Consider the following 24,830-nt stretch of genomic DNA (forward strand, 5'->3'; position numbering starts at 1 on the left):
TGCAAATGCAACTTGGTTTGATGCATCCTTCACTATACTTCCATAAAGTGTGATATAGTCCACCATAATAGAGGAGATTCCACCACCTTGTGACACGGTTAAAAGCGCCTCGTACCAGATCAGATGGACCATCATGTTATGAATGGTCTTAAGTTCAGCACATCATATCCAAGGACAGCTCTACCATGGCAAACTGATGCTCTAAAAAGCCTTTACAGGTTACCACTTTAGATTTACAGAGGAGGTCCTAGTGCAAAATACTGCAAACGTAGAATTACTGCCTGTGATTGGACATTCCCTTTGCGTATGTTTGCCTTTGCACAGGGGGATGGGGGCACGTTACATTTTTTTTTTTACACTGTCACCTTAAAAAGCATTCTATCACTTTTATTGCTGTCACAAGGAATGTAAACATTCTTTGTGGCAGAAATAGGCATGTGACTGGCAGTGTTCATTTTTACATCCTATTTCGATCTTGTTTAAATCAGTCTTTTGAATAAAATGCCATTTTAGTCATCTTGGTTTTTAGTTTTAGTTGTATTTTAGCCGACTAAAATCTAATGGGTTTAGTTACATTGTAAAGCATTATTTAAGCATTTCTCTAGAATTACCAAACTCCATTATATACACCTGGAGTAAAAATCTATTAACATGTTTTTTTTATTTATGGTATTAAAGTGGAGGTTCACCCAAAATATACATTTTTAACATTAGATTTAGGCTAATTAAGGGGAGCAGAAACGGGTATTTTTTTTTAAATCAATGCCGTACTTACCGTTGTAGAGATAGATGTTCTCCCGCTGCTTCCGGGTATAGGCTGCGGGACTGGGCGTTCCTATTTGATTGACAGGCTTCCGACGGTCGCATCCAGCACGTCACGAGTTTCCAAAAGTAGCCGAACGTCGGTGCGCAGGCGCCGTATGCGACCGTCGGAAGGCTGTCAATCAAATAGGAACGCCCAGTCCCGAAGATCATACCCGGAAACGGCGGGAGAACATCGATCTCTAAAACGGTAAGTACGGCATTGATTTTAAAAAAAATACCCGTTTCTGCTCCCCTTAATTAGCCTAAATCTAATGTTAAAAAAAAAAATTCGGGTGAACTCCCGCTTTAAGGTTTGAACATGCACTATAGACACAGATTTAGCCAGTGTGATATACAGTGAGGAAAATAAGTATTTGAACACCCTGCTATTTTGCAAGTTCTCCCACTTGGAAATCATGGAGGGGTCTGAAATTGTCATCGTAGGTGCATGTCCACTGTGAGAGACATAATCAAAAAAAAAAATTCCAGAAATCACAATTTATGATTTTTTAACTATTTATTTGTATGATACAGCTGCAAATAAGTATTTGAACACCTGTCTATCAGCTAGAATTCTGACCCTCAAAGACCTGTTAGTCTGCCTTTAAAATGTCCACCTCCACTCCATTTATTATCCTAAATTAGATGCACCTGTTTGAGGTCATTAGCTGCATAAAGACACCTGTCCACCCCATACAATCAGTAAGAATCCAACTACTAACATGGCTAAGACCAAAGAGCAGTCCAAAGACACTAGAGACAAAATTGTACACCTCCACAAGGCTGGAAAGGGCTACGGGGAAATTGCCAAGCAGCTTGGTGAAAAAAGGTCCACTGTTGGAGCAATCATTAGAAAATGGAAGAAGCTAAACATGACTGTCAATCTCCCTCGGACTGGGGCTCCATGCAAAATCTCACCTCGTGGGGTCTCAATGATGAAAGGTGAGAAATCAGCCCAGGACTACACGGGAGGAGCTGATCAATGACCTGAAAAGAGCTGGGACCACCGTTTCCAAGGTTACTGTTGGTAATACACTAAGACGTCATGGTTTGAAATCATGCATGGCACGGAAGGTTCCCCTGCTTAAACCAGCACATGTCAAGGCCCGTCTTAAGTTTGCCAATGACCATTTGGATGATCCAGAGGAGTCATGGGAGAAAGTCATGTGGTCAGATGAGACCAAAATAGAACTTTTTGGTAATAATTCCACTAACCGTGTTTGGAGGAAGAAGAATGATGAGTACCATCCCAAGAACACCATCCCTACTGTGAAGCATGGGGGTGGTAGCATCATGCTTTGGGGGTGTTTTTCTGCACATGGGACAGGGCGACTGCACTGTATTAAGGAGAGGATGACCGGGGCCATGTATTGCGAGATTTTGGGCAACAACCTCCTTCCCTCAGTTAGAGCTTTGAAGATGGGTCGAGGCTGGGTCTTCCAACATGACAATGACCCGAAGCACACAGCCAGGATAACCAAGGAGTGGCTCTGTAAGAAGCATATCAAGGTTCTGGCGTGGCCTAGCCAGTCTCCAGACCTAAACCCAATAGAGAATCTTTGGAGGGAGCTCAAACTCCGTGTTTCTCAGCGACAGCCCAGAAACCTGACTGATCTAGAGAAGATCTGTGTGGAGGAGTGGGCCAAAATCCCTCCTCCAGTGTGTGCAAACCTGGTGAAAGACTACAAGAAACGTTTGACCTCTGTAATTGCAAACAAAGGCTACTGTACCAAATATTAACATTGATTTTCTCAGGTGTTCAAATACTTATTTGCAGCTGTATCATACAAATAAATAGTTAAAAAAAATCATACATTGTGATTTCTGGATTTTTTTTTTTTTTTGATTATGTCTCTCACAGTGGACATGCACCTACGATAACAATTTCAGACCCCTCCATGATTTCCAAGTGGGAGAACTTGCAAAATAGCAGGGTGTTCAAATACTTATTTTCATCACTGTATAACCTCTTTAGAAATAAAACTATGTTTCATAAACAAACAAAAATATTGCTTTTCGACAAACAGAAGTGCAACTTTAAAATATATTTAAAAAAATGTAAACTCTATTGGCTGTTATGCAATTGCACATGTCACCTGAATTTGCAGTGGATATAAAATGGCAGGTTTCTGTAATGTAAAAAAATGAGACAAAGATAAATAATTTTAGAACTTTTTCCACCTTTTATGTGACCTATAAACTGTACAATTCCATTGAAAAGCAAACTAAAATCTTTAAGGGAGTGGAAGTAAAAATAAATTAATAATGTGGTTGCATAAGTGTGCATACCCTCTTATAACTGGGGATGTAGATGTGTTCAGAATTGAACAATCACATTCAAAATCATGTTAAATAGGAGTCGGTACACACCTGCCATCATTTAAAGTGCTTCTGATTCTGTGTTGTCCTCTTCTCTTTTGATGGAAGTCCTCTGGGCAGATGCCCAAAGGGCACTGATATCTAAAGTATACTCAGAATTGATGTCCTCTATCCAGGATCATGCTTCCTTAAAATGTAGAACCCGTGGGTGGATGACATTGGTGATTATAGATGGGCAGGGCTGGACTGGGACAAAAATTTGGCCCTGGACTTCATCCAGACAGGCCCACTTTGACAGGTCTCTCCCATGGCGGACGGACAACTCCCGCACCCCCCCCTCCCGCCACCCAAGAATCAGTTCAGTGCCGCCCTTTATGGGACAAGATTAGGCAGACATGAGAAACTCATAGCCATAGCTGTTGAGTCAGCTGTCTGTCCCCTCCCCCATGCTCCTGTCATCCCCCCTGCTCCTCTGTTCCCCCCAGGTGATCGCTGCAGGGAGGGAGAGGAGGTGAGCGCTACGGGAAGGGAGAGATAGAGGTGCGGAGGGGGCGGCGGTCCGTTGTCACTGAAGCCGGCCCACTGAGCCATCGGCCCACCGGGAAACTCCCTGTAGTCCCAATGGCCAGTCCATCCCTGTAGATGGGGATCAATGGGACATGGTATTAGAATCGATACCCGCAGTATCTGTCTCTGCCTCCCATAAGCTCTCGCAATTGTTCATTCTGTACAGGGCAAGGAGAGCATTAATCAGAGAGGCAGCCAAGAGGCCCATGGTAACTCTGAAGGAGCTGCAGAGATCCACAGCTCAGGTGGGAGAATCTGTCCACAGGACAACTATTAAAAAATTGCAAGAGGTATGAATACTTTTTCAAGGCACTGTATGTTAGCAGGTGCTTCAGATTGTTGGCACTGATTGTCTACATGTTTTTTCCAAGTTGTTGGACAGTTTCTTCAATTTGTAGCGTATTATTCTATGCACCATTCATCTGTCAGTCAAATCAGAGAGAAGCTTGTGATGGGAACTTGTGGAAAATAAGTTGTTCAGAGTTTAACAGAAGAGTTGCCTCCTGTCATTCTTAATAAGAGGCAGCTCTATGTTTAGAATGGTTAGAAGGAGAGGTGGGTGCTGAATGGCTGTTTTGAATAGCTGGAGAATGGGTTTTCTTTTAGCAGTTCTCCAAGGAGTGACGGCCATACAACAGGCCATATCTCACGTAGACACATATACATAAAGTCCAGAAATTCCATTTTATTGTATCTGCTCTGTAGCCAAGTACTGTGTACATTGTGCCATGTTCTGCATAGGGCTAAATCAAGTTTAGTTACCTACCCTGCAATTATACTACTCTACTGTAAAGTTATGTAGTATGCTTATGGATTTTGGACTAATCTGATCCTTATGTCGCGTACACACGACCGTTTTTTAATGTCATGGAAAAAAACAATGTTTTTCTCAACGTGATTCTTGTCATGCCTGCCTTGCATACACATGATCGTGAACAAAAAAATGCTCCATTCAGATGGCACCACCCTTTGGGCTGCTTTTGCTGATTTTGTGTTAGTAAAAGTTTGGTGAGAGACGATTCGCGCTTTTCAGTCTTCGTGGTTTTCATTACAAATGCTAGTTTTACCAAAACGAGTGCTCCCGTCTCATAACTTGCTTCTGAGCATGCATGTTTTTTTCCCTACGTTAAAGCCTACATGCGACCATTTTTCACGACATGAAAAACGACGAGAAAAATTAGAGCATGTTCTAAATTTTTAATGGCCATTTTTCACGTCGAAAAAAATGCTCTGGAGCCTACACACGATCGTTTTTGATGACCAATTTAAAAAATTGAATTTTTCACGTCATGAAAAACGGTTGTGTGTACGCGGCATAAGAGGTATGCTAAAGTTGTACAAAACTTTCCAGCCTGAAATATTTATTCGTTGAAATACTTACTATTTTTTATGTGAGCATCAGTGATGAGTTCATCTCAGCAAGTCTGGTGGAGTGAAGTCTGACATTTGTTGATTTGGTGAATATGTGCAGTCTGCCCTACTATTATGGTATCATTCTGGGCGCTGACTTGAACTTTAGGTATGAATATTTTTGCATTGGTACAGCTTGGACCAATGTAAGTATGCATTTGCCATACCTGGGTGATCCCAGTGAAAGCTGGATGTCACTGTAGAAGGGTCTGAGCGGATTCCCTTTTTCTTAGTGGACATTGTAAGTTGCTTGCTTAGCACAGGCCCCATTCAGAGAACACTTTGCATTTTCTCAATAAATTGGATGAGGGGGTGAGGTAGGGCAGTGATGTCACAATCTTCACCTCCACTCATAGAAACTAGAGTGCAATGGGACACTAAAGCTGATCTAACAACCCTCCTAAATCTGAAGTCCTATAAAGTATATAAACTGTTGCCTTGGGTGACTATTTTGTAAAAAGTTGTGGGAGCAAACTTTAGTGTCATGTTGTAGGGGACAGCAATAGAGACTGGATAAAGTTTTCTACACCATTAATTGCTATCAGACTCCCTTCTCCCTCATCAAGAAGCCTTGGCCACCAGTGTCTAAGGGTAGACACCATTGGACTAGGATACTGATTCATTTGTCATCTTTTCCTTTCTTATATTTGAGGCCCGACGAGCTCTTAAATTTTGAAATACTCACTTCAATCTACTTGGACTCCACCCCTAACCAGAGATTACAATTTTATCTACATCAAACTAGATTTTGGCTTGCTCTGGTCTGTGTTTATGTGTTTGAGGGTTGTCTTCCCTTGAGCCGGCAGGCTGTGTCTGAGACATTCAATTTCTCCTTCCATAAAGCATTGAGCACACTATATTGCATCCATTTTGGATTTTTTTTAAACTGTGTGTGATTTACTTGTCTTCAATACACCCAATTCTGTTGGTCCTGAGGAAGCGGATGGTCCACGAAACGCGTTGACCTTCTCAGACGATTTAATGCGCTTATCTTTCACAGACAACAAATGTGTTTTTATATTGTATGAAATAAAAATAGTTTTTATACAAACTGTATGATATAGGAAAAATGTTCTTTTTTTGCGTGGTAAGTGTGCACACTGGGGTATATTTAAAGTCCCAAAATACTCTGTCCTTTTTGCTACTATATCGGGATGATACCCTTGTGTTTACACATTTTAGCTTTACTGCACTCTTTCCCACAAACATAAAACCGAAGCATCTTCCTATGTATAGGGCTTGGGACATAATTGTCAAACAATGGACTAAGTAATCTTTTTTTCCTACAGAAACAGCCCTATTATGAGGATCCAGACAATAGAAATTGCTGAGCAATTGCAGCATGCTGGTGAGGTAAGCACTTATTTTATATTGGGAACCTTATTACCGAGTGACAATACTAATTATGTAAGCAAATATAGACTGCCTTGGTTCAGCCCTTCTAATGCAAAAGTTAAACAGTAGCTTTTTCACATAAAGTAGCTTGCATTCTATTTTTACTGGCTTAAGTCATTTTATGCAAAATAACAGCTCAACTTTTGGTGAGCCTGCATAATAAGGTTTGGCATCACAGATTGCCTGTTATTAACTTTATTACTCCAACAAGATGAGTGTGCCTCTCTGATTTAGTTTTGCTCTACCAGCGGACTGACATCTGGATATAACCCACACCTGATTGATAATTTATATTTTAAAAAGGCTAACCTGTACAGAGAGCAGAGCTGTAGGAGGAAACCAACAGGTCCATCCACTACAGGCTGTTTGCAGAAAACTACAGGGAGGCGGATACAAGACCAGTCACCCTGCACAAGGAAAGCGCAGTAGTGACTGGTCTTTATGCACAGAGCTACAAAGCACTCCTGTACAAAGGTATATTGGATTTACAGCACAGATCTGGAAGAAATACATGAAGCTCACTAGGATTCAAGTAAGAATATAAATGCTTCTAGTATTTAGACAATATTTGCTTTTCTTGGAGTATAGCTTTAGGGCTGCGATACTAGGCATGTTGATCCACCTTGTTATGCATTTGCATTCCCGCATCATGCGTTTGTTAGAGGATGCACCTATTCAGATCTAATGGATCCACACATCAAACACGCATGACACATACACCAGCAGATGTCTCTCTTCTAATACAAATGGGTCATGCATTTTTAGTAGGGACTTCCTATTACAGAGGCGCTGAGTAAACAGGAGATTCTCTCTGTATGTTATCTGACAGTGCTTGTCCCGCCCCCTCCCCATTCTCTCCGAGGCCCAAATTGCAGTATTGACATATAACACACACACACACCATTTGGAACCGATTTGCAGGGTGAGAAAGTGAGTGTTATACACCAATAAATACAGTATGTACTTGTATATTTATCTCTTTTTAAATGTTAAACATCTATGCACTGCTATCACTTTACATGTGACAATAGTGCAAAAATACACCAGTAATACACCAATCGGTGCCCTGACATATAAAAATGAGAACATAAAAGTATTAATAAAAAAAGTCCACTTCACTAATGTATCAGCAAATTATAATTCCCTCAACACCATGTCAGTTGCAGTTTGAGGACAATCCATCACTGCCACCATAAAAATTGTGCCTCTATCAAATAACAAGACTCGTTATATGGCAGTCAGATGCGCTCATTCCACATTCAAGTGTATCAGCGTAGCCGGCATCGGATTAACCACACCAAGGGTTCTCTCCTCCCAATATTCCAAAATATTCAGTATGTCATTTATTCAAAAAAAAGAACTAAACCACACTAGTGTAATATTGTAAAGTAACTCAGATTTATTCACCAGTAAATGTACTCACAAACCATCAGAAACATGTATATCAGAATATATATATATATATATATATATATATATATATATATATATATATATATATATATATATATATTGTATATCAGAATTGGCTGTACAGCATGCATGCGCAATGAGTGAGGACATCAGACAATGTGCCCCGCCCTACGTATTTCGATACAAATAATGCCCTTAGGGCTTTTAGGAAGCATAAAGTGGTGTGTAGGGTGGGACACATTGTCATCTCGCATTGCAGCACATTTCAATACACATGTTTCTGGCTACCGCTTTGTGAGTACAGTTACTGGTGAATAAATCAGAGTTATTTTAAAATATTACACTATGTGCAGTTTGTCTTTTTTGAAAACCACTTGGAAAAATTGGAGGGGAGAACCCTTGGTTTGGATAATCCGACCCTGGTTAGTCTGATACCCATGCATGTGGGGTGAGAGCATCTACCCTCCTTCTAATGAGGGGTTTTGCTATTTGGTAAGACGCAGTTTTTATGGTGACGGTGATGGTTTGTCCTCAGACGGCAACGCACATGGTGTTGAGGAATTTATAATTTGCTGACACTTCACTAACGTGTCCTTTGGACTTGTATTTTTTGCAAGTGCTCGCAGTGGACTTTGGGACTTTTAATTTCGTGTTCTTATTTTTATATCTCACAGCACTGTTTGGTGTATTTGCAATATGTTCAGATTTGAAGTGCATGTATGCATACATGTTTGTTATTTGGTTTGAATTATTTCAGTGAAGTTTATTTGATTTATTACTAGGATACCATATTTTCTTTACAAGAGGTTTTTATTATTAGTCAGTCAAATAGACAGAGCCAACAATCCAGTTACATTCAACAATGAATAAATGTGTGCATAATACGCTCGCATAACCACTGTACTGAACCATACAGAATAAAACATAGAAAATGTTTAAAGGGGTTGTAAAGGATTATTTTTTTTTTTCATAATAAGCATCCTTTACCTGCAGACATTCCTCTTTTCACTTCCTCATTGTTTTTTTTTGCTCAGAAGTCGCTCTATTTCTTCTCTGTTCTGTTCACTTCCTGCTTGTCTGATTTTACTGACCACCGTGATGGGAGGCTTTACTGCGGTGGTGAGTAACGTGCTCACCCCCTCCTGGGAACTACATCTGTGTGGCAGGACGCTCTCTACATGTTAGAGACTTCAAGGAGGTGTGAATTACTGGGCGTGCCACAATTCATACTGGGAAATGTAGTTCTTACATGAACAAACGATGCAAACCAGGAAGTGAATGAGAGAACAGAAACTAGAATGCCGGAGGTGATATAGATGAAGGAATTTAATAGGTATTTACAATTTTTTTAACAGAATCATTACACTATTCTGTCTGTCTACCTTGCAGACATTAATTTTAGGCAAAATTTTTTTTTCCTTTAGTGACCCTTTAAGTTAACATATAATAGTTAACATTAGTACTAAACAAAATATCCAATGATACAAATACATAGACTTTGAAGTGCAATGTTTAAGGCTCATTTCAGTACCAAAAATAAACACTGTACTTATCGTAATCATCTGAGCCGGGCCTACGCCTGGTGACCAGATATTCTTAGTAAATGATCAAAAGATAAGAAAAAAAAAAAGGAAATGAAGGAGAAATAAAGCAAGAGCTATAAACAGAAGAGAGAGCGCAGAGAAAGAGGAGGAGAGGGAGTCCCAGAGAGTCACGATGTATGGCTGTTAAAGTGAAAGACGATCCATAAGAGATTTGTGAGCCAACGTCTGCTTTGGTAAGGAACGGTGATCCCAAAAAGAAGTGATGCCTTAGGTATCCATGTGTGGGAGCTGCGTATAATGTAGTAAGACGATACTGGAATTCGTCCAATACCTTTACCGGGTTACTGGTGAGAACATTATGATGGGTCAATAGGGAGATTAGGTTAAATTTAGGAGCATAAGTGCATAACCGGTTGGCCGGCAGTGTGTCTGGTTTATTTGCTTTAGTGTACCATTTCTGACCAGACCAGCGCAAAGATAAAGATCGTTTGGTCACATCACTAAAGCAAAGGTCTAGCTCGGTACGTACCTGCGCCAACAGTTTGCGGTTGAAAGGAGTAGGAGACTGTTTAAATTATGCCATAAGCAACTTCACTTGGGCTTCAAGCTGATGGTATTTAAGCTGTTGTGTACATTTTGAGGTCAGCTGAATGATATGGCCTTGAAGCACTGCATTATAGGTCACCCAAAGAGTTATGGGAGAAGAGACCGACCCCAAATTGAGCCGAAAATATTCCGTAGATTAAAAATTGCAGGGCCCATGCTCCATAAGGTGTACACACAACAACAATAAAAATTGCAAGGTCCATGCTCCATACAGTGTACACACAAGATCAAAAATTGCAAGGCCCATGCTCCATACAGTGTACACACATCATCAAATATAGCAAGGCCCATGCTCCATACAGTGTACACACAACATCAAAAATTGCAAGGCCCATGCTCCATAAGGTGTACACAAAACAACAATAAAAATTGCAAGGCCCATGCTACAGTGTACACACAACTTAAAAAATTGCAAGGCCCATGCTCCATACAGTGTACACACAACATCAAATATAGCAAGGCCTATGCTCCATACTGTGTACACACAACAACAAAAATTGCAAGGCCCATGCTCCATACAGTGTATACACAGCATCAAAAATTGCAAGGCCCATGCTCCATACAGTGTACACACATCATCAAAAATTGCAAGGCCTATGCTCCATACAGTGTACACACAACATCAAAAATTGCAAGGCCCATGCTCCATACACTGTACACACATCATCAAAAATTGCAAGGCCTATGCTCCATACAGTGTACACACAACATCAAAAATTGCAAGGCCCATGCTCCATACAGTGTACACACAACCACAAAAATTTCTAGGCGCAAAAAAAGTTTTTCTGGCTAAAGGAATTTGTATGTCTCTTCTGCCAAAAAACAAAACTCTACCCCCACAATGTTTAATTTTGAAACTTTTGTCATGCTATAGGGACCAATATAAAACGATCATGCCAAATTGAAATGATCAATATTGAGTGCAGCTGGTCTTTAAAGATGTACCCCAAGTAGCAGAAAATGAAACCATAAAGATGTGATGTTACTTTCATGTAACTAACATTCTTTGACAATATGAACACAGGGATACCCACACTCTCTATGAATATGAGAATGAAGGATTGTCCTTTATGTGGACTGCAGTTACTGTTGTGGCTTGTGTGCAAATGTTGGCAGTTATGCATAATGTATTATACTGAGGTTTTATGCTGCTCTGTGGTAAACAACATTACACTTGCTCACATGCTGCGGCTTCCTGCTTGGAGGGATCACAGCCCTCTTCATGGTAAACGTGTACAGAGAGATCAAGCGTCTCGTGAAACTGTGTATTAAACACACATTTTCTTTAACCTTTTAATAGGCTATTGATGCTTTGTGAGCCATCAATGACCACGGTCACATGAGAATATATTCAGTAAAGCTGACTACACACGCTACAATCTGTTTTTTGACAATATGTAGATTGTACACATATGCCCTTTATGATACAAGTAAACCCCCCCTATTACACTACAAGTATTTGGTATCCCTACTCCCTTTTTACTTGCTTTTAACATTTTTTTAAAATTAATGACATTTCTGAACGAAAACCACATACACTGTCTGAAAAGTCCTTTGACCAAGAAATTTTCTATTTCTAAACTTCCCCATCACTGTGGTTGAAAACAAACATCGATTTGACCCCACTGACAATTAGAAAATCGAACGTTCTTAACATTTTTTTTTTTTTGAAGGAAGACGATGTATGGCCACACTTTTTTTTTTAAGGTTATTAATTGATTAATTCGAAACAATAATCGGCCAACTAATCGATTATGAAAATAATCATTAGTTGCAGCCCTACAAGTAAGTTATTTTGAGCTTTGCATGTCGGCATATGTTTGCAGGCATTTTTTTAATTTGTTGCGGTCCAGTGCGAACTGCATTAAAATGTTAATTAAAAAAATATATATATATATTAACCACTTCTGGACCGGAAGCTTTTACCACCTTCTTGACCAGGTAATTTTTTGCGATACGGCACTTCGTTACTTTAACTGACAATTGCGCAGTCATGCAACACTGTACCAAAAATAAAATGTATGCCCTTTTTTTCCTCACAAATAATGCTTTATATTGGTGGTATTTGATCACCTCTGCAGGTTTTTATTTTTTGCGCTATAATCAAAAAAATGAACGACAATTTTGAAAAAAAATGTATCCAATAAAAAAAAAAAGGCCAATCTGTATTCTGATACATATTTTTGGTAAAAGAAAATACCAATAAAATGTATATTGATTTGCGCAAAAGTTATAGCGTCTACAAACGATGCAATATTTTTATTTTATTTTTATTTTATTTTTTCTTACTAGTAATGGCGGAGATCAGTGATTTTTAGCAGGACTGCGACATTGCGGCGCACAAATCAGACGTCTAACTGACACTATTGACACTTTTTGCGGACCAGTGACACCAATACAGTTATCAATGCTGAAAAAAAATGCACTGTCACTGCACTAATGACACTGGCAGGGAAGGGGTTAACATCAGGGGTGATCAAAGGGTTAAGTGTGTCCCTAGGGGGTGCTTATCAACTGTGGGGGGGTTGCGCTGATTGGGGGAAGACAAAGACCTGGGTTCCTGCTTGTCCCCTTGTAGAACAGTGATCTGCCTTTTTTACATAGGCATATCACTGTTCTGCCTCTCCCGGGGATGATCGCGGGCACCAGAGATGCTGGACCTGTTGATTGATATTCCCTCTAGCTAATCATGGCGTGCTAGCGCGATCTAGTGGCTATTGAACGAATTGACGCACAGGTATGTAGTTTTGCGCAATAGCGCAACATTACCGCAGTAAATGCACAACGGCTGATTGGCAAGTAGTTAAGCTTTGAAACAGACACCCTGACTCTAGATTCAACAGGAAATATAGGAAAAGAAAGGTATTTTAGTACAAAGAAATAGATTGGTAATGTACTGCACAAAATCACAAGCACCTAGTGAGTTGGACAGACCCTGTTACGTTGTCACATGCAGTACATCATAAGGCAATCTAAGTACGATCAATTTTTTCTTAAAAAAATGGATCGTATGCAATAAAAGTGTATATACCAATTTCTGAACTCGCACTTTTCAACCTACACAACTTTTTGTTTGGGCCAATACCCTGTTGATTACAAATTGATATATGTACACTGATACTCTAGAGCAGCCATTCTCAAACTTTTTAACATGGCAGAACGTTTAAAATGAACTCGCAAGTTTTGGGGATCCCCTGCTAATAATTACTATTGGGCCCTTTTCCCATGGGGCGGACTTATTTGATCAGCAGGGGATCTGTCGGGTGATCCCCTGCTGATCAGAGCAGAGCAGGCGGATGGACAGGTCTGTGTCCGCTCAGCTTTTGCACCGAGTGTAAATAGACTCTGCTGTCCGTTTTACACCTCTGATCCAATTCCATTCCATGGAGGACAACAGATTCCCTTCCGTTTGTTTTTAGCAGACCGGATTGGATCAGAGGTAGGGGGATATAAATGGACACAAGCCTGTTTAGACCTGCCAGTCCATATCGGTGAATGGACCGTCCAATGAGATCTTGAAATCCTTGAGATCCTGAAAAACTGAAAGGTGGACCTGATCAGAACAGCCGTGTGAATGGGACCTTATTGTGATCATCAGTGGGAAGAATTTTTCTATCATTTGCAGTCAGTAGGAAGAATCCTCACCTTATGCCGTGTACAGACGGTCATTTTTTGTGATGAAACAAAATGACGTTTTATGTGATGAAAAAAAACAACGTTTTTGAAACTTCATTTTCAAAAACGACGTTGCCTACACACCATCGTTTTTCAAAATGCTCTAGCAAAGCGCGGTTACGTTCAGCACAAACGACGGCACTCCGTTCCATTGAAACTCGCTTCATAACTTGCTTCTGAGCATGCACGGGTTTAAAAACGTCGTTTTCAACGTCGTTTTGCCCACACTATCATTTTAATTGACACAAAAAACGACGTTTTGAAAAACGACACCAAAAATTCGAGCATGTTCGAATTTTTTTTTTGTCGTTTTTCAGAAGACAAAAAACTACGTTTCCCCCCCACACGGTCATTTTAAATGACGTTTTCAAAAACGTAGTTTTTTTTTCATCACAAAAAACGACCGTCTGTACGCGGCATTACAGGTAGCTAAAAGGAAATTGCGCATTGCTCATAGATTGCCACAGAAAGCGGAACTTTACTCATAACAACTTGATGAAGAATAATATTCATTAGCATACTACACTTTACTATTTATGCTACCAAAAATATTGTGTGCTTTACCCACTTGGCTGCCAGAAGGTTTTACCCCCTTCATGGCCAGAGCATTTTTTGCTATTCAGGACTGCGCTACTTTAACTAGCAATTGCTCAGTCATGCAACACTTTACCCAAATAAAATTTCTATCATTTTTTTCACACAAATAGAGCTTTATTTTGGTGATATTTATTTATTATATAAAGAAAAAAGACAGACCATTTAAAAACAAAAAAAACACTTGGTTATAAATATCAAAATAAAAAATACAATTTCTTCATAAATTTAGACCAAACTATATTCTGCTATCTGTCTTTGGTTAAAAAAAAGAAAATCCCAATAAATGCATATTATTTTGTTTGTGTGAAAATGAGTGTCTACAAACAATGGTATACACTGGAATTTACACAGCTACAGTATGAGGCTATACTGGTAATGGTGAAGATCAGCAACTTATATTGTGACTGTGATACTGTGGTGGGCAATCTGGACCCTCGTTGGGAGGTTCCCTGATTTATCCTCAATTATATATGGGCTGAGCTGAGTTAGATTGACAGGGGAAGACCAAACATATCCCTGATCCTATGCTGGCCGTACACTGATTGAAAATCGACTTGTTCAGCAGGTACCAGCAGAATTTTGATCAGTGTGTTGCTGTCATTGTTCAGCAAGATTGTGATCATTTCAGTTCTGTCGAATGGACACTTTGGAAAACCGATCTTGATCGGTAGCTACAAACAATGATCAATACATTCTGACAGCAGAAAGAGCAACTCTCAGAATAGTGGGGTAGATTCACATACAACTACATCGGCGCAGCGTATGTGAGATATGCTACGCCGCTGTAACTTACATTATACCGGTTCGAATCCACAACGAATTTGCGGCGTAAGTTACGGCGGCGTAGTGTATCTCAAGCGGCGTAATGGCGCGAAATTCAAATCGGCGATTAGGGGGCGTGTTTCATTTAAATGAAGCGCGTCCCCGCGCCGAATTAACTGCGCATGCTCCGTTTCTAAATTTTCCGCCGTGCATTGCGCGAAATGACGTCGCAAGGACGTCATTTTTTAAACTTAGACGTGACTTATGTACATTCCGATTCACGGACGACTTGCGCAAAAAAAATGAAAAATTAAAATTGACACGGGAACGACGGCCATACTTAACATGGCAAATCTAACTATACGCGACGAAATAGCAGCTTTAACTATACGCCGGAAAAAGTCGACTACAGACGACGTAAAAAAATACGCCGGCCGTTTGTATGTTCGTGGATCGTCGGAAATAGCTAATTTGCATGCCCGACGTGGAAAACGACGTGAACGCCACCCAGCGGACGCCGAAGAATTGCATCTTGGATCCGAAAGCGTACAAAGACGTACACCTGTCGGATCTAACCCAGAAGCCGTCGTATCTAGTTTTGAGGATTCAAAACAACGATACGACACGGGAAATTTGAAAGTATACCGGCGTATCAGTAGATACGCCGGCGTACTCTGTCTGTGAATCTACCCCAGTATGTCCAGGTGGAGGGATTCCTCCATCCACCTCACTTGTATGGATGAAGGAATGTTTTTTTTTCAGTCTGTTGGATGAATTTAATTTCTTCCACAGTTTGGTCGATATGTCTTTTACATATTTTTGGGGGGGGGGGGGAAATCGCATTTTTTTTTTTTTTTTACTGGTAATGGCGTGATCTGCAATTTTTATCAGAACTGCAACATTTCGGAGGACAGATCGGACACTTTTGACACATTTTTTGGGGCCAGTGACATTTATATAGCGATCATGACTAAAAATAGCCACTGATGTCATTGGCAGGGAAGGGGTTAACACTAGGGGGCGATCAAGGGGTTAAATGTGTGTCCTAGGGAGTGTTTCTAACTGTGAGGGGATGGGACTGCCTGGGGGGCAGGAGACCGATCGTTGTTCATACTTAGTATGAACAACAGATATGACTCCTCTCCCCTGACAGAACGGAGATCTGTCTGTTTAGATTGACAGACCTCAGTTCTGTCTCTGTGTGGAGCGATCGCGGGTGTTCAGCAGACATTGCTACTGCTGGGCACACGCATCAGCTCAGTCGTTGCGTGCCCGCGCACCCTGGTGCTCTTAAAGCGGCCAAGGTCCAGCTATGACGGCTCGCCCAGGGGAGCCAACCTGCTGCAGTATAACTGCGGCGGCTGGTCAGAAGTGGTTAAATATAAACTTAAATTGCTCTGCCAAAAAATACTGAAGTAATACCACTAAATGCTGAATAAGATATCAGTTCCTCTTCTCTTTTAGACAACATAAATGTGCCACCACGAGGGACAGAGGGGAGCTCGCTGAGCTGTGATCCAGCTGACAGACACTGATGCAGGTCCAATCCTATTAGGGATGGCAGCCAATAGAATTTAATGCTTGTGCAGCGGCTGCACAGACACAATGTCAAAGTTTAAGGCCCCTTTCACACTGGGGTGGGAGCCGCGGTGGCGTTATAGCACTGCTAAAAATAGCGGCACTTACCGCCGGATTTGCCGCGGGATTCGGCCACTAGCGCTGCGGTATTAACCCCCGCTAGCGGCCGATAAAGGGTTAATACTGCCCGCAATGTGCCTCTGCAGAGGCGCATTTCGGGCGGTATTGCCGCGATTTCCCATTGTTTTAAATGGGAAGGAGCAGTATACATACCGCTCCTCTCACCGCTCCAAAGATGCTGCTAGCAGGAGATTTTTTCCTCTCCTGCCAGCGCATCCAGCTTTCACATTGAGGTTGCTGGGCAGGAGTTCTTCAGGCGGTATAGCAGCGTTATTTTTAGCACTGTACCGCCTGAAAAACTCCTCAGTGTGAAAGGGGTCCAACATGTGGGCAGGAGCGGGTTCATGATATCGAATGCAGAGGCTCTGCTGCTCCTGTCTGCATTTCTCACCCTGCTGTGATCTGATTTTGATCTGACTTTAAAAAGTGGATGTAAACCCACATTTTTTTTTTTTTTTTTTTATGTCACAATGTACAGTATACGATTTCCTATCATCTGTGCCCAGTCTTGCCACACAGAGTTAATCCAGCTCTGAGCAAATCCTCTTTTATTGTTCAGTGAAATAAACCGGACTTACAGAGAAAAACATTGGTCCGTTCTTCCCCCTTGCTGTGAGTGACAGGTTATTTACATATCTCATGCACTAGCTTCAGACAGGCATTATTATTTTTTTATTTCCCACCCCCACTCCTTTTCTGAAGTCATGTGGTTTCTTTTCTGGATTTTGACTGGATGTTAGTGACCATAGAAGAATTCAGTGTAAGAAATACACAGGACAAAATGCATGTTGACATCACAACTCCACCCACAGAGCTCCAGACAACAGACCCACCCACAGAATCTGCAGTTTTTCAGTTCTTATAACAGACAGAGGGGAGACATTTGACAGGTAAGGATACATGCAGGAGGCATCTATATCCTTATAGATCAGCACTATGGCAGTAGTTTAGAAAGATGAGCGTGGGTTTACATCCACTTTGAGCGCAATTATGTGATGCTACTTGGATGTGGTTTGCATATTCTATGGAGCCAGAATTGTAGTACAGGACCCCTTGCCAATATTGCGCTGCATTGATGTAAATGGGCACCATTGAAAACACTGGCATTTCCATTGTTACATTAATCCATATGAAAGTTTAATTGTCCTCTTACTGAATCCTGATGATTTCTAGATTATAAGAGATCATCTAACGCATGAGGTAAGTAAATGCCGATGCTTGGCCACTTCATCTGTGTGTCTCCCGACCTCTGAGATGGATCCGATAATCCCTCAGCTCAGCATCCCCATTCTGCATACTCTGGATTCTGGCTCTACACTGAAGGATTTACTCCACAGCGTGCCAGCTCAGCTTACCTCACTCAAGGTGATCACTGCACTTCCCTCAGGTGTGTTTAGGATATGCCTAGGCTCACACATATGCAATGCGGGAACGCGGTGCGATTACAGTGCCGCTTCCCGCATCGCTCCTCTTTTCACGCTGCCTTTTGCTGCAGGTGTCATTACATTGTTAATGACACCCCCCAGATCGGGTCACAGATGGCAGTGCGAACTGTGAACTCGCACAGGAATCGGAACGCATAGGTGAGAACACCCATGCAATACGATTTTAGTGCAGGGAAAAAAAAGTCCCTGCTCTTTTTTTTTTTCTGCACAAATCTAATGTGAGTTCAGCCATATAACAGTATGGCTGAACTCGTATCTCACAGACATCGCATATGATCGGCACCGCAGGTGCGAATAACGTGCAACGTCTCAGATCGCACTGGTGTGACCCTGGGCTAAAGGAAAACAGAAAAGAGGATTAATCGCATAGTATGTAAAAGTGTGGGGTTTATTGAAGATAAAATACACACTTACAACAAAGATGAAAATATTGATCAATAGAGAGAGGATAGTCCAGCAGGGAAGTCACCAACAAATCTGGATACTCGTCATGTCTCAGCTCCCATCTCCTTCTTTAGGCTGGATTCACACCTATGCATTTTTAGTGCTTCTTGCAGATTTGCACTACAGGAACGTGTTCCATATGAAACCATGTTAAATGGACTGTACTGCAAATCTGCAAAAAGCTCCAAAACGTTTTTGTGGTGCTTTCTGCATTTTGACATGTGTTTTATACAGCGATTTTGCTTTTTTTTATAATTATTATTTTTTAGCCAGCAATTTTTATTTATTTTTTACATTTCCTTTAACAACCATCTATAAACAGGTTAAAAAAAACGCAAATCGCGGCAAAAAACGTGGTACTTTTTGCGGGACAAAAGTCCCGACCCTTTCCAAAAACGCAGAGGCACAAAAAAGCATTCATGTGAACATGTTTCATAGGAAACCATGTTAAAAAATGTCCCTGCAAAATGCATCAAAAAACGCATTAATGTGAATGGAGCCTTAGGACTCATGTCTCAACTCCCATCTCCTTCCTTAGGACTCCTCATGTCTCAGCTCCCATCTCCTTCCTTAGGACACCTCATGTCTCAGCTCCCATCTCCTTCCTTAGGACTCCTCATGTCTCAGCTCCCATCTCCTTCCTTAGGACACCTCATGTCTCAGCTCCCATCTCCTTCCTTAGGACTCCTCGTGTCTCAGCTCCCATCTCCTTCCTTAGGACTCCTCGTGTCTCAGCTCCCATCTCCTTCCTTAGGACTCATCATGTCTCAGCTCCCATCTCCTTCCTTAGGACTCCTCGTGTCTCAGCTCCCATCTCCTTCCTTAGGACACCTCATGTCTCAGCTCCCATCTCCTTCCTTAGGACTCCTCGTGTCTCAGCTCCCATCTCCTTCCTTAGGACTCCTCGTGTCTCAGCTCCCATCTCCTTCCTTAGGACTCATCATGTCTCAACTCCCATCTCCTTCCTTCGGACTCATCATGTCTCAGCTCCCATCTCCTTCCTTAGGACTCCTCATGTATCAGCTCCCATCTTCTGCCTTCGGACTCATCATTTCTCTGCTCTCATCTCCTTCCTTCGGACTCATCATGTCTCAGCTCCCATCTCCTTCCTTAGGACACCTCATGTCTCAGCTCCCATCTCCTTCCTTAGGACACCTCATGTCTCAGCTCCCATCTCCTTCCTTAGGACACCTCATGTCTCAGCTCCCATCTCCTTCCTTAGGACTCCTCGTGTCTCAGCTCCCATCTCCTTCCTTAGGACTCCTCGTGTCTCAGCTCCCATCTCCTTCCTTAGGACTCATCATTTCTCAGCTCCCATCTCCTTCCTTCGGACTCATCATGTCTCGGCTCCCATCTCCTTCCTTCGGACTCATCATGTCTCAGCTCCCATCTCCTTCCTTCGGACTCATCATGTCTCAGCTCCCATCTCCTTCCTTAGAACTCATCATGTCTCAGCTCCCATCTCCTTCCTTAGGACTCCTCATGTCTCAGCTCCCATCTCCTTCCTTAGGACTCATCATGTCTCAGCTCCCATCTCCTTCCTTAGGACTCCTCATGTCTCAGCTGGATTCACACCTATGCATTTTTAGTGCTTCTTGCAGATTTGCACTACAGGAACGTGTTCCATATGAAACCATGTTAAATGGACTGTACTGCAAATCTGCAAAAAGCTCCAAAACGTTTTTGTGGTGCTTTCTGCATTTTGACATGTGTTTTATACAGCGATTTTGCTTTTTTTATAATTATTTTTTTTTAGCCGGCAATTTTTATTTATTTTTTACATTTCCTTTAACAACCATCTATAAACAGGTTAAAAAAAAGCGCAAATCGCGGCAAAAAACTTGGTACTTTTTGCGGGACAAAAGTCCAGACCCTTTCCAAAAACGCAGAGGCACAAAAAAGCATTCATGTGAACATGTTTCATAGGAAACCATGTTAAAAAATGTCCCTGCATTTCTGCAAAATGCATCAAAAAAACGCATTAGTGTGAATGGAGCCTTAGGACTCATGTCTCAACTCCCATCTCCTTCCTTAGGACTCATGTCTCAGCTCCCATCTCCTTCCTTAGGACACCTCATGTCTCAGCTCCCATCTCCTTCCTTAGGACTTCTCATGTCTCTGCTCCCATCTCCTTCCTTAGGACTCCTCATGTCTCAGCTCCCATCTCCTTCCTTAGGACTCCTCATGTCTCAGCTACCATCTCCTTCCTTCGGACTCATCATGTCTCAGCTCCCATCTCCTTCCTTAGGACTCATCATGTCTCAGCTCCCATCTCCTTCCTTAGGACTAATCATGTCTCAGCTCCCATCTCCTTCCTTAGGACTCCTCATGTCTCAGCTCCCATCTCCTTCCTTAGGACTCATCATGTCTCAGCTCCCATCTCCTTCCTTAGGACTCCTCATGTCTCAGCTCCCATCTCCTTCCTTAGGACTCATCATGTCTCAGCTCCCATCTCCTTCCTTAGGACTCATCATGTCTCAGCTCCCATCTCCTTCCTTAGGACTCCTCATGTCTCAGCTCCCATCTCCTACCTTAGGACTCCTCATGTCTCAGCTCCCATCTCCTTCCTTAGGACTCATCATGTCTCAGCTCCCATCTCCTTCCTTAGGACTCCTCATGTCTCAGCTCCCATCTCCTTCCTTAGGACTCCTCATGTCTCAGCTCCCATCTCCTTCCTTAGGACTCCTCGTGTCTCAGCTCCCATCTCCTTCCTTAGGACTCCTCGTGTCTCAGCTCCCATCTCCTTCCTTAGGACTCCCCATGTCTCAGCTCCCATCTCCTTCCTTAGGACTCATCATGTCTCAGCTCCCATCTCCTTCCTTCGGACTTATCATGTCTCAGCTCCCATCTCCTTCCTTCGGACTCATCATGTCTCAGCTCCCATCTCCTTCCTTAGGACTCCTCATGTCTCAGCTCCCATCTCCTTCCTTCGGACTCATCATGTCTCAGCTCCCATCTCCTTCCATCGGACTCATCATGTCTCAGCTCCCATCTCCTTCCTTAGGACTCCTCATGTCTCAGCTCCCATCTCCTTCCATCGGACTCATCATGTCTCAGCTCCCATCTCCTTCCTTTGGACTCCTCATGTCTCAGCTCCCATCTCCTTCCTTAGGACTCCTCATGTCTCAGCTCCCATCTCCTTCCTTAGGACTCATCATGTCTCAGCTCCCATCTCCTTCCTTCGGACTCATCATGTCTCAGCTCCCATCTCCTTCCTTAGGACTCCTCATGTATCAGCTCCCATCTTCTGCCTTCGGACTCATCATTTCTCAGCTCCCATCTCCTTCCTTCGGACTCATCATGTCTCAGCTCCCATCTCCTTCCTTAGGACTCCTTATGTATCAGCTCCCATCTCCTTCCTTCGGACTCATCATGTCTCAGCTCCCATCTCCTTCCTTAGGACTCCTCATGTCTCAGCTCCCATCTCCTTCCTTCGGACTCATCATGTCTCAGCTCCCATCTCCTTCCTTTGGACTCATCATGTCTCAGCTCCCATCTCCTTCCTTTGGACTCCTCATGTCTCAGCTCCCATCTCCTTCCTTAGGACTCCTCATGTCTCAGCTCCCATCTCCTTCCTTAGGACTCATCATGTCGATGGGAGACATGATTATCCAGATTTGTTGGTGACTTCCATGCTGGACTATCCTCTCTCTCTCTCTATTGATTAATATTTGTATCTTTGTTGTAAGTGCGTATTTTATCTTCAATAAACCCCCCGCTTTTACATACAATGCGGTGAGCCTTCTTTCCCGTGTTCCTTTATCCTACACACACACCTGAGGGAAGTGCAGTGATCACCTTGAGTGAGGTAAGCTAAGCTGGGATGTTGTGGAGTAAGCTTCAGGGCTGGCCTTAGGTGTTCAGGCGCCCTGTGCGAGCTAATCCTGTGGTGCCCCCCATCTTCACCCCTCGCCCCTTAAACTGACTTACCCTTTGGGGGACGGTGCGGCTTTGCATTTAAAAATATCGCCGCCCGGCGCTTAGACACCACTGCGCATGCGCCGTCTGCCCGAGAATAGCCAAGCGTTTTCTGGCTTTCCCGTGCAGCGGCCGGCAGCAGAATTTTTTTTTCAGGTGCTGCAACTGATGCATTGCTCTTTACCTAGTCCCAGGGCAGGGGGACCTGGCAGCGCGCAGGGAGACCTGGCAGCGCCTGCTGCTGTGACTCATAGGACTCGGACTCCTGTGATGATCATGTGAGTAACTGACTGCGACTCACATTCTGCAAGCTGTGATGGCCGCACGGCGCCCCTGTTGCCCATGGCGCCCTGTGCGGCCTCACAGCTCGCACACCCCAAAGGCCGGCCCTGAGTAAAGCCTTCAGTGTAGAGCCAGAATCCAGAGTATGCAATGTGTGGGGATGCTGAGCTGAGGGATTATCGGATCCATCTCAGAGGCCGGGAGACACATAGATGAAGTGGCCAAGCATCGGCATTTACTTACCTCATGCATGGACGATCTCTTATAATCTAGAGATCATTGGGATTCGGTAAGAGGCCAATTTAACTTTCATATGGATTAATGTATCTCTCTCACTGGGAACGGTGGATAGTACATTTTCTTGGTGGGATACCAAAGGAATCATTTTTTGGTGCACATTGACACTTGTTCATTGTTCACTCAACTTTTATTAATCACCAATTGATACATTGTGTTTATTGTTTGAATACATTTTTATTTATGAGACAGCCTAGTCTATATAAAGTTGTGCTCAGAAGTTTACACACCCTGGCAGAATTTATGGTTTCTTGGCCATTTTTCAGAGACTATGAACGATGACACAAAACTTTTCTTTCACTCATGGTTAGTATTTGGCTGAAGCCATTTATTATCAATCAACTGTGTTTACTCTTTTTAAATTCTAATGACAACAGAAACTACCTAAATGACCCTGATCAAAAGTTTACATACCCTGGTGATTTTGGCCTGATAACACGCTCACAAGTTGACACAAAGGGGTTTGAATGGCTATTAATGGTAACCACCCTCACCTGTGATCTGTTTGCTTGTAATTAGTGTGTGTGTATAAAAGGTCAATGAGTTTCTGGACTCCTGACAGACCCTTGCATCTTTCATCCAGCGCTGCACTGACATTTCTGGATTCTGAGTCATGGGGAAAGCAAAAGAATTGTCAAAGGATCTGCGGGATCCAGCCAGTTATCAGCATTCCTTTCCTCATGCTGATAGCGTGAGGAGAGCCAATAAGCGGCTTGTGTGAAAAAGACATCAGTGCCCACCAGTAAGGATGAGCTCAGGTGTGTTTGCAACTCATGTGCCTGCCAGAAAGCTGACACTCTGCAGCGCTAATCCCACGTAGTGAGACATTTCCTGATCTGTGCAGCTGCAGATTGGGAAAGGTCTCGCTGCCTGTGATTAGCACTGCGGAGTGTCAGCTTCCTGGCGGGCACATAAGTTGCAAACACACCTGAGCTCATCCTTGCCCACCAGTGCCGCCTCATCAGTGAAGGAGAAAAATTACCTGTTTGCAAAATATTTTAACTATAAAAAAAATGTATTTATTTATGTTTCCTAAATTTTCGGTCTTTTTTCCAGCAAATACTAAAAAAAAACAGAGCGGTGATTAAATATTACCAGAAGAAAGCTCTTATTAGTGTGACAAAACTAAAAATTAGTTTTAATTTGGGCACAATGCTGCATGACCGCCCAGTTGTCATTCCAAGTGTGACAGTGCTGAAAGCTGGCCTGGGCAGGAAGGTGGTAAAAGTGTCCAGTAGGCAAGTGGTTAAAGGAGCCATACCACTTATAATAATTAATGGGGGGGGGCAATTCCATTGAGGTGAGCCCTCCCAGCGGCGGACTGACCATTCAGGCACTGCCCAAGGGCCCCATGCCACTAGGGGGCCCCCATCAGGGTTGCCAGCCTCAGTAAAACCAGAGACAGTATGTAACAATCTGTGTTTTTTTTTTTCTACTTCTTTACGTCTGTCCCTGAAATGTCCCTTACCGACATCCTTTTGGTCTAAAAATCCCTAGATTGTAACTGCCCCGCCTCTCCGGTACCTTTTCAGTTTGTGTATGTATACTGTGTATAATCTCCTATTGCCTGGGGGCCCCATGATTTGTCAGTCCGCCTCTGCTGTGTGGCCCCATAATCTCCTATTGACTGGGGCCCCATGATTTGTCAGTCCGC

The 24,830-nt window shown here is 42.6% G+C and overlaps 1 protein-coding gene across 4 annotated transcripts in view; it reads left to right on the forward strand.

Annotated features, from left to right (window-relative positions):
* Positions 1-24,830, forward strand: part of FAM13C (family with sequence similarity 13 member C) — a 250,535-nt gene that overhangs the window by 168,543 nt on the left and 57,162 nt on the right. For all 4 annotated transcript variants that reach the window (XM_040362039.1, XM_040362041.1, XM_040362042.1 and 1 more), the window contains exon 7: positions 6,390-6,453. In XM_040362039.1, the coding sequence (XP_040217973.1) occupies positions 6,390-6,453 (64 nt within the window). The remainder of the gene's footprint in view (positions 1-6,389; positions 6,454-24,830) is intronic.

Source organism: Rana temporaria, chromosome 8 (assembly GCF_905171775.1).
Source record: "Rana temporaria chromosome 8, aRanTem1.1, whole genome shotgun sequence".
Taxonomy (NCBI): domain Eukaryota; kingdom Metazoa; phylum Chordata; class Amphibia; order Anura; family Ranidae; genus Rana; species Rana temporaria.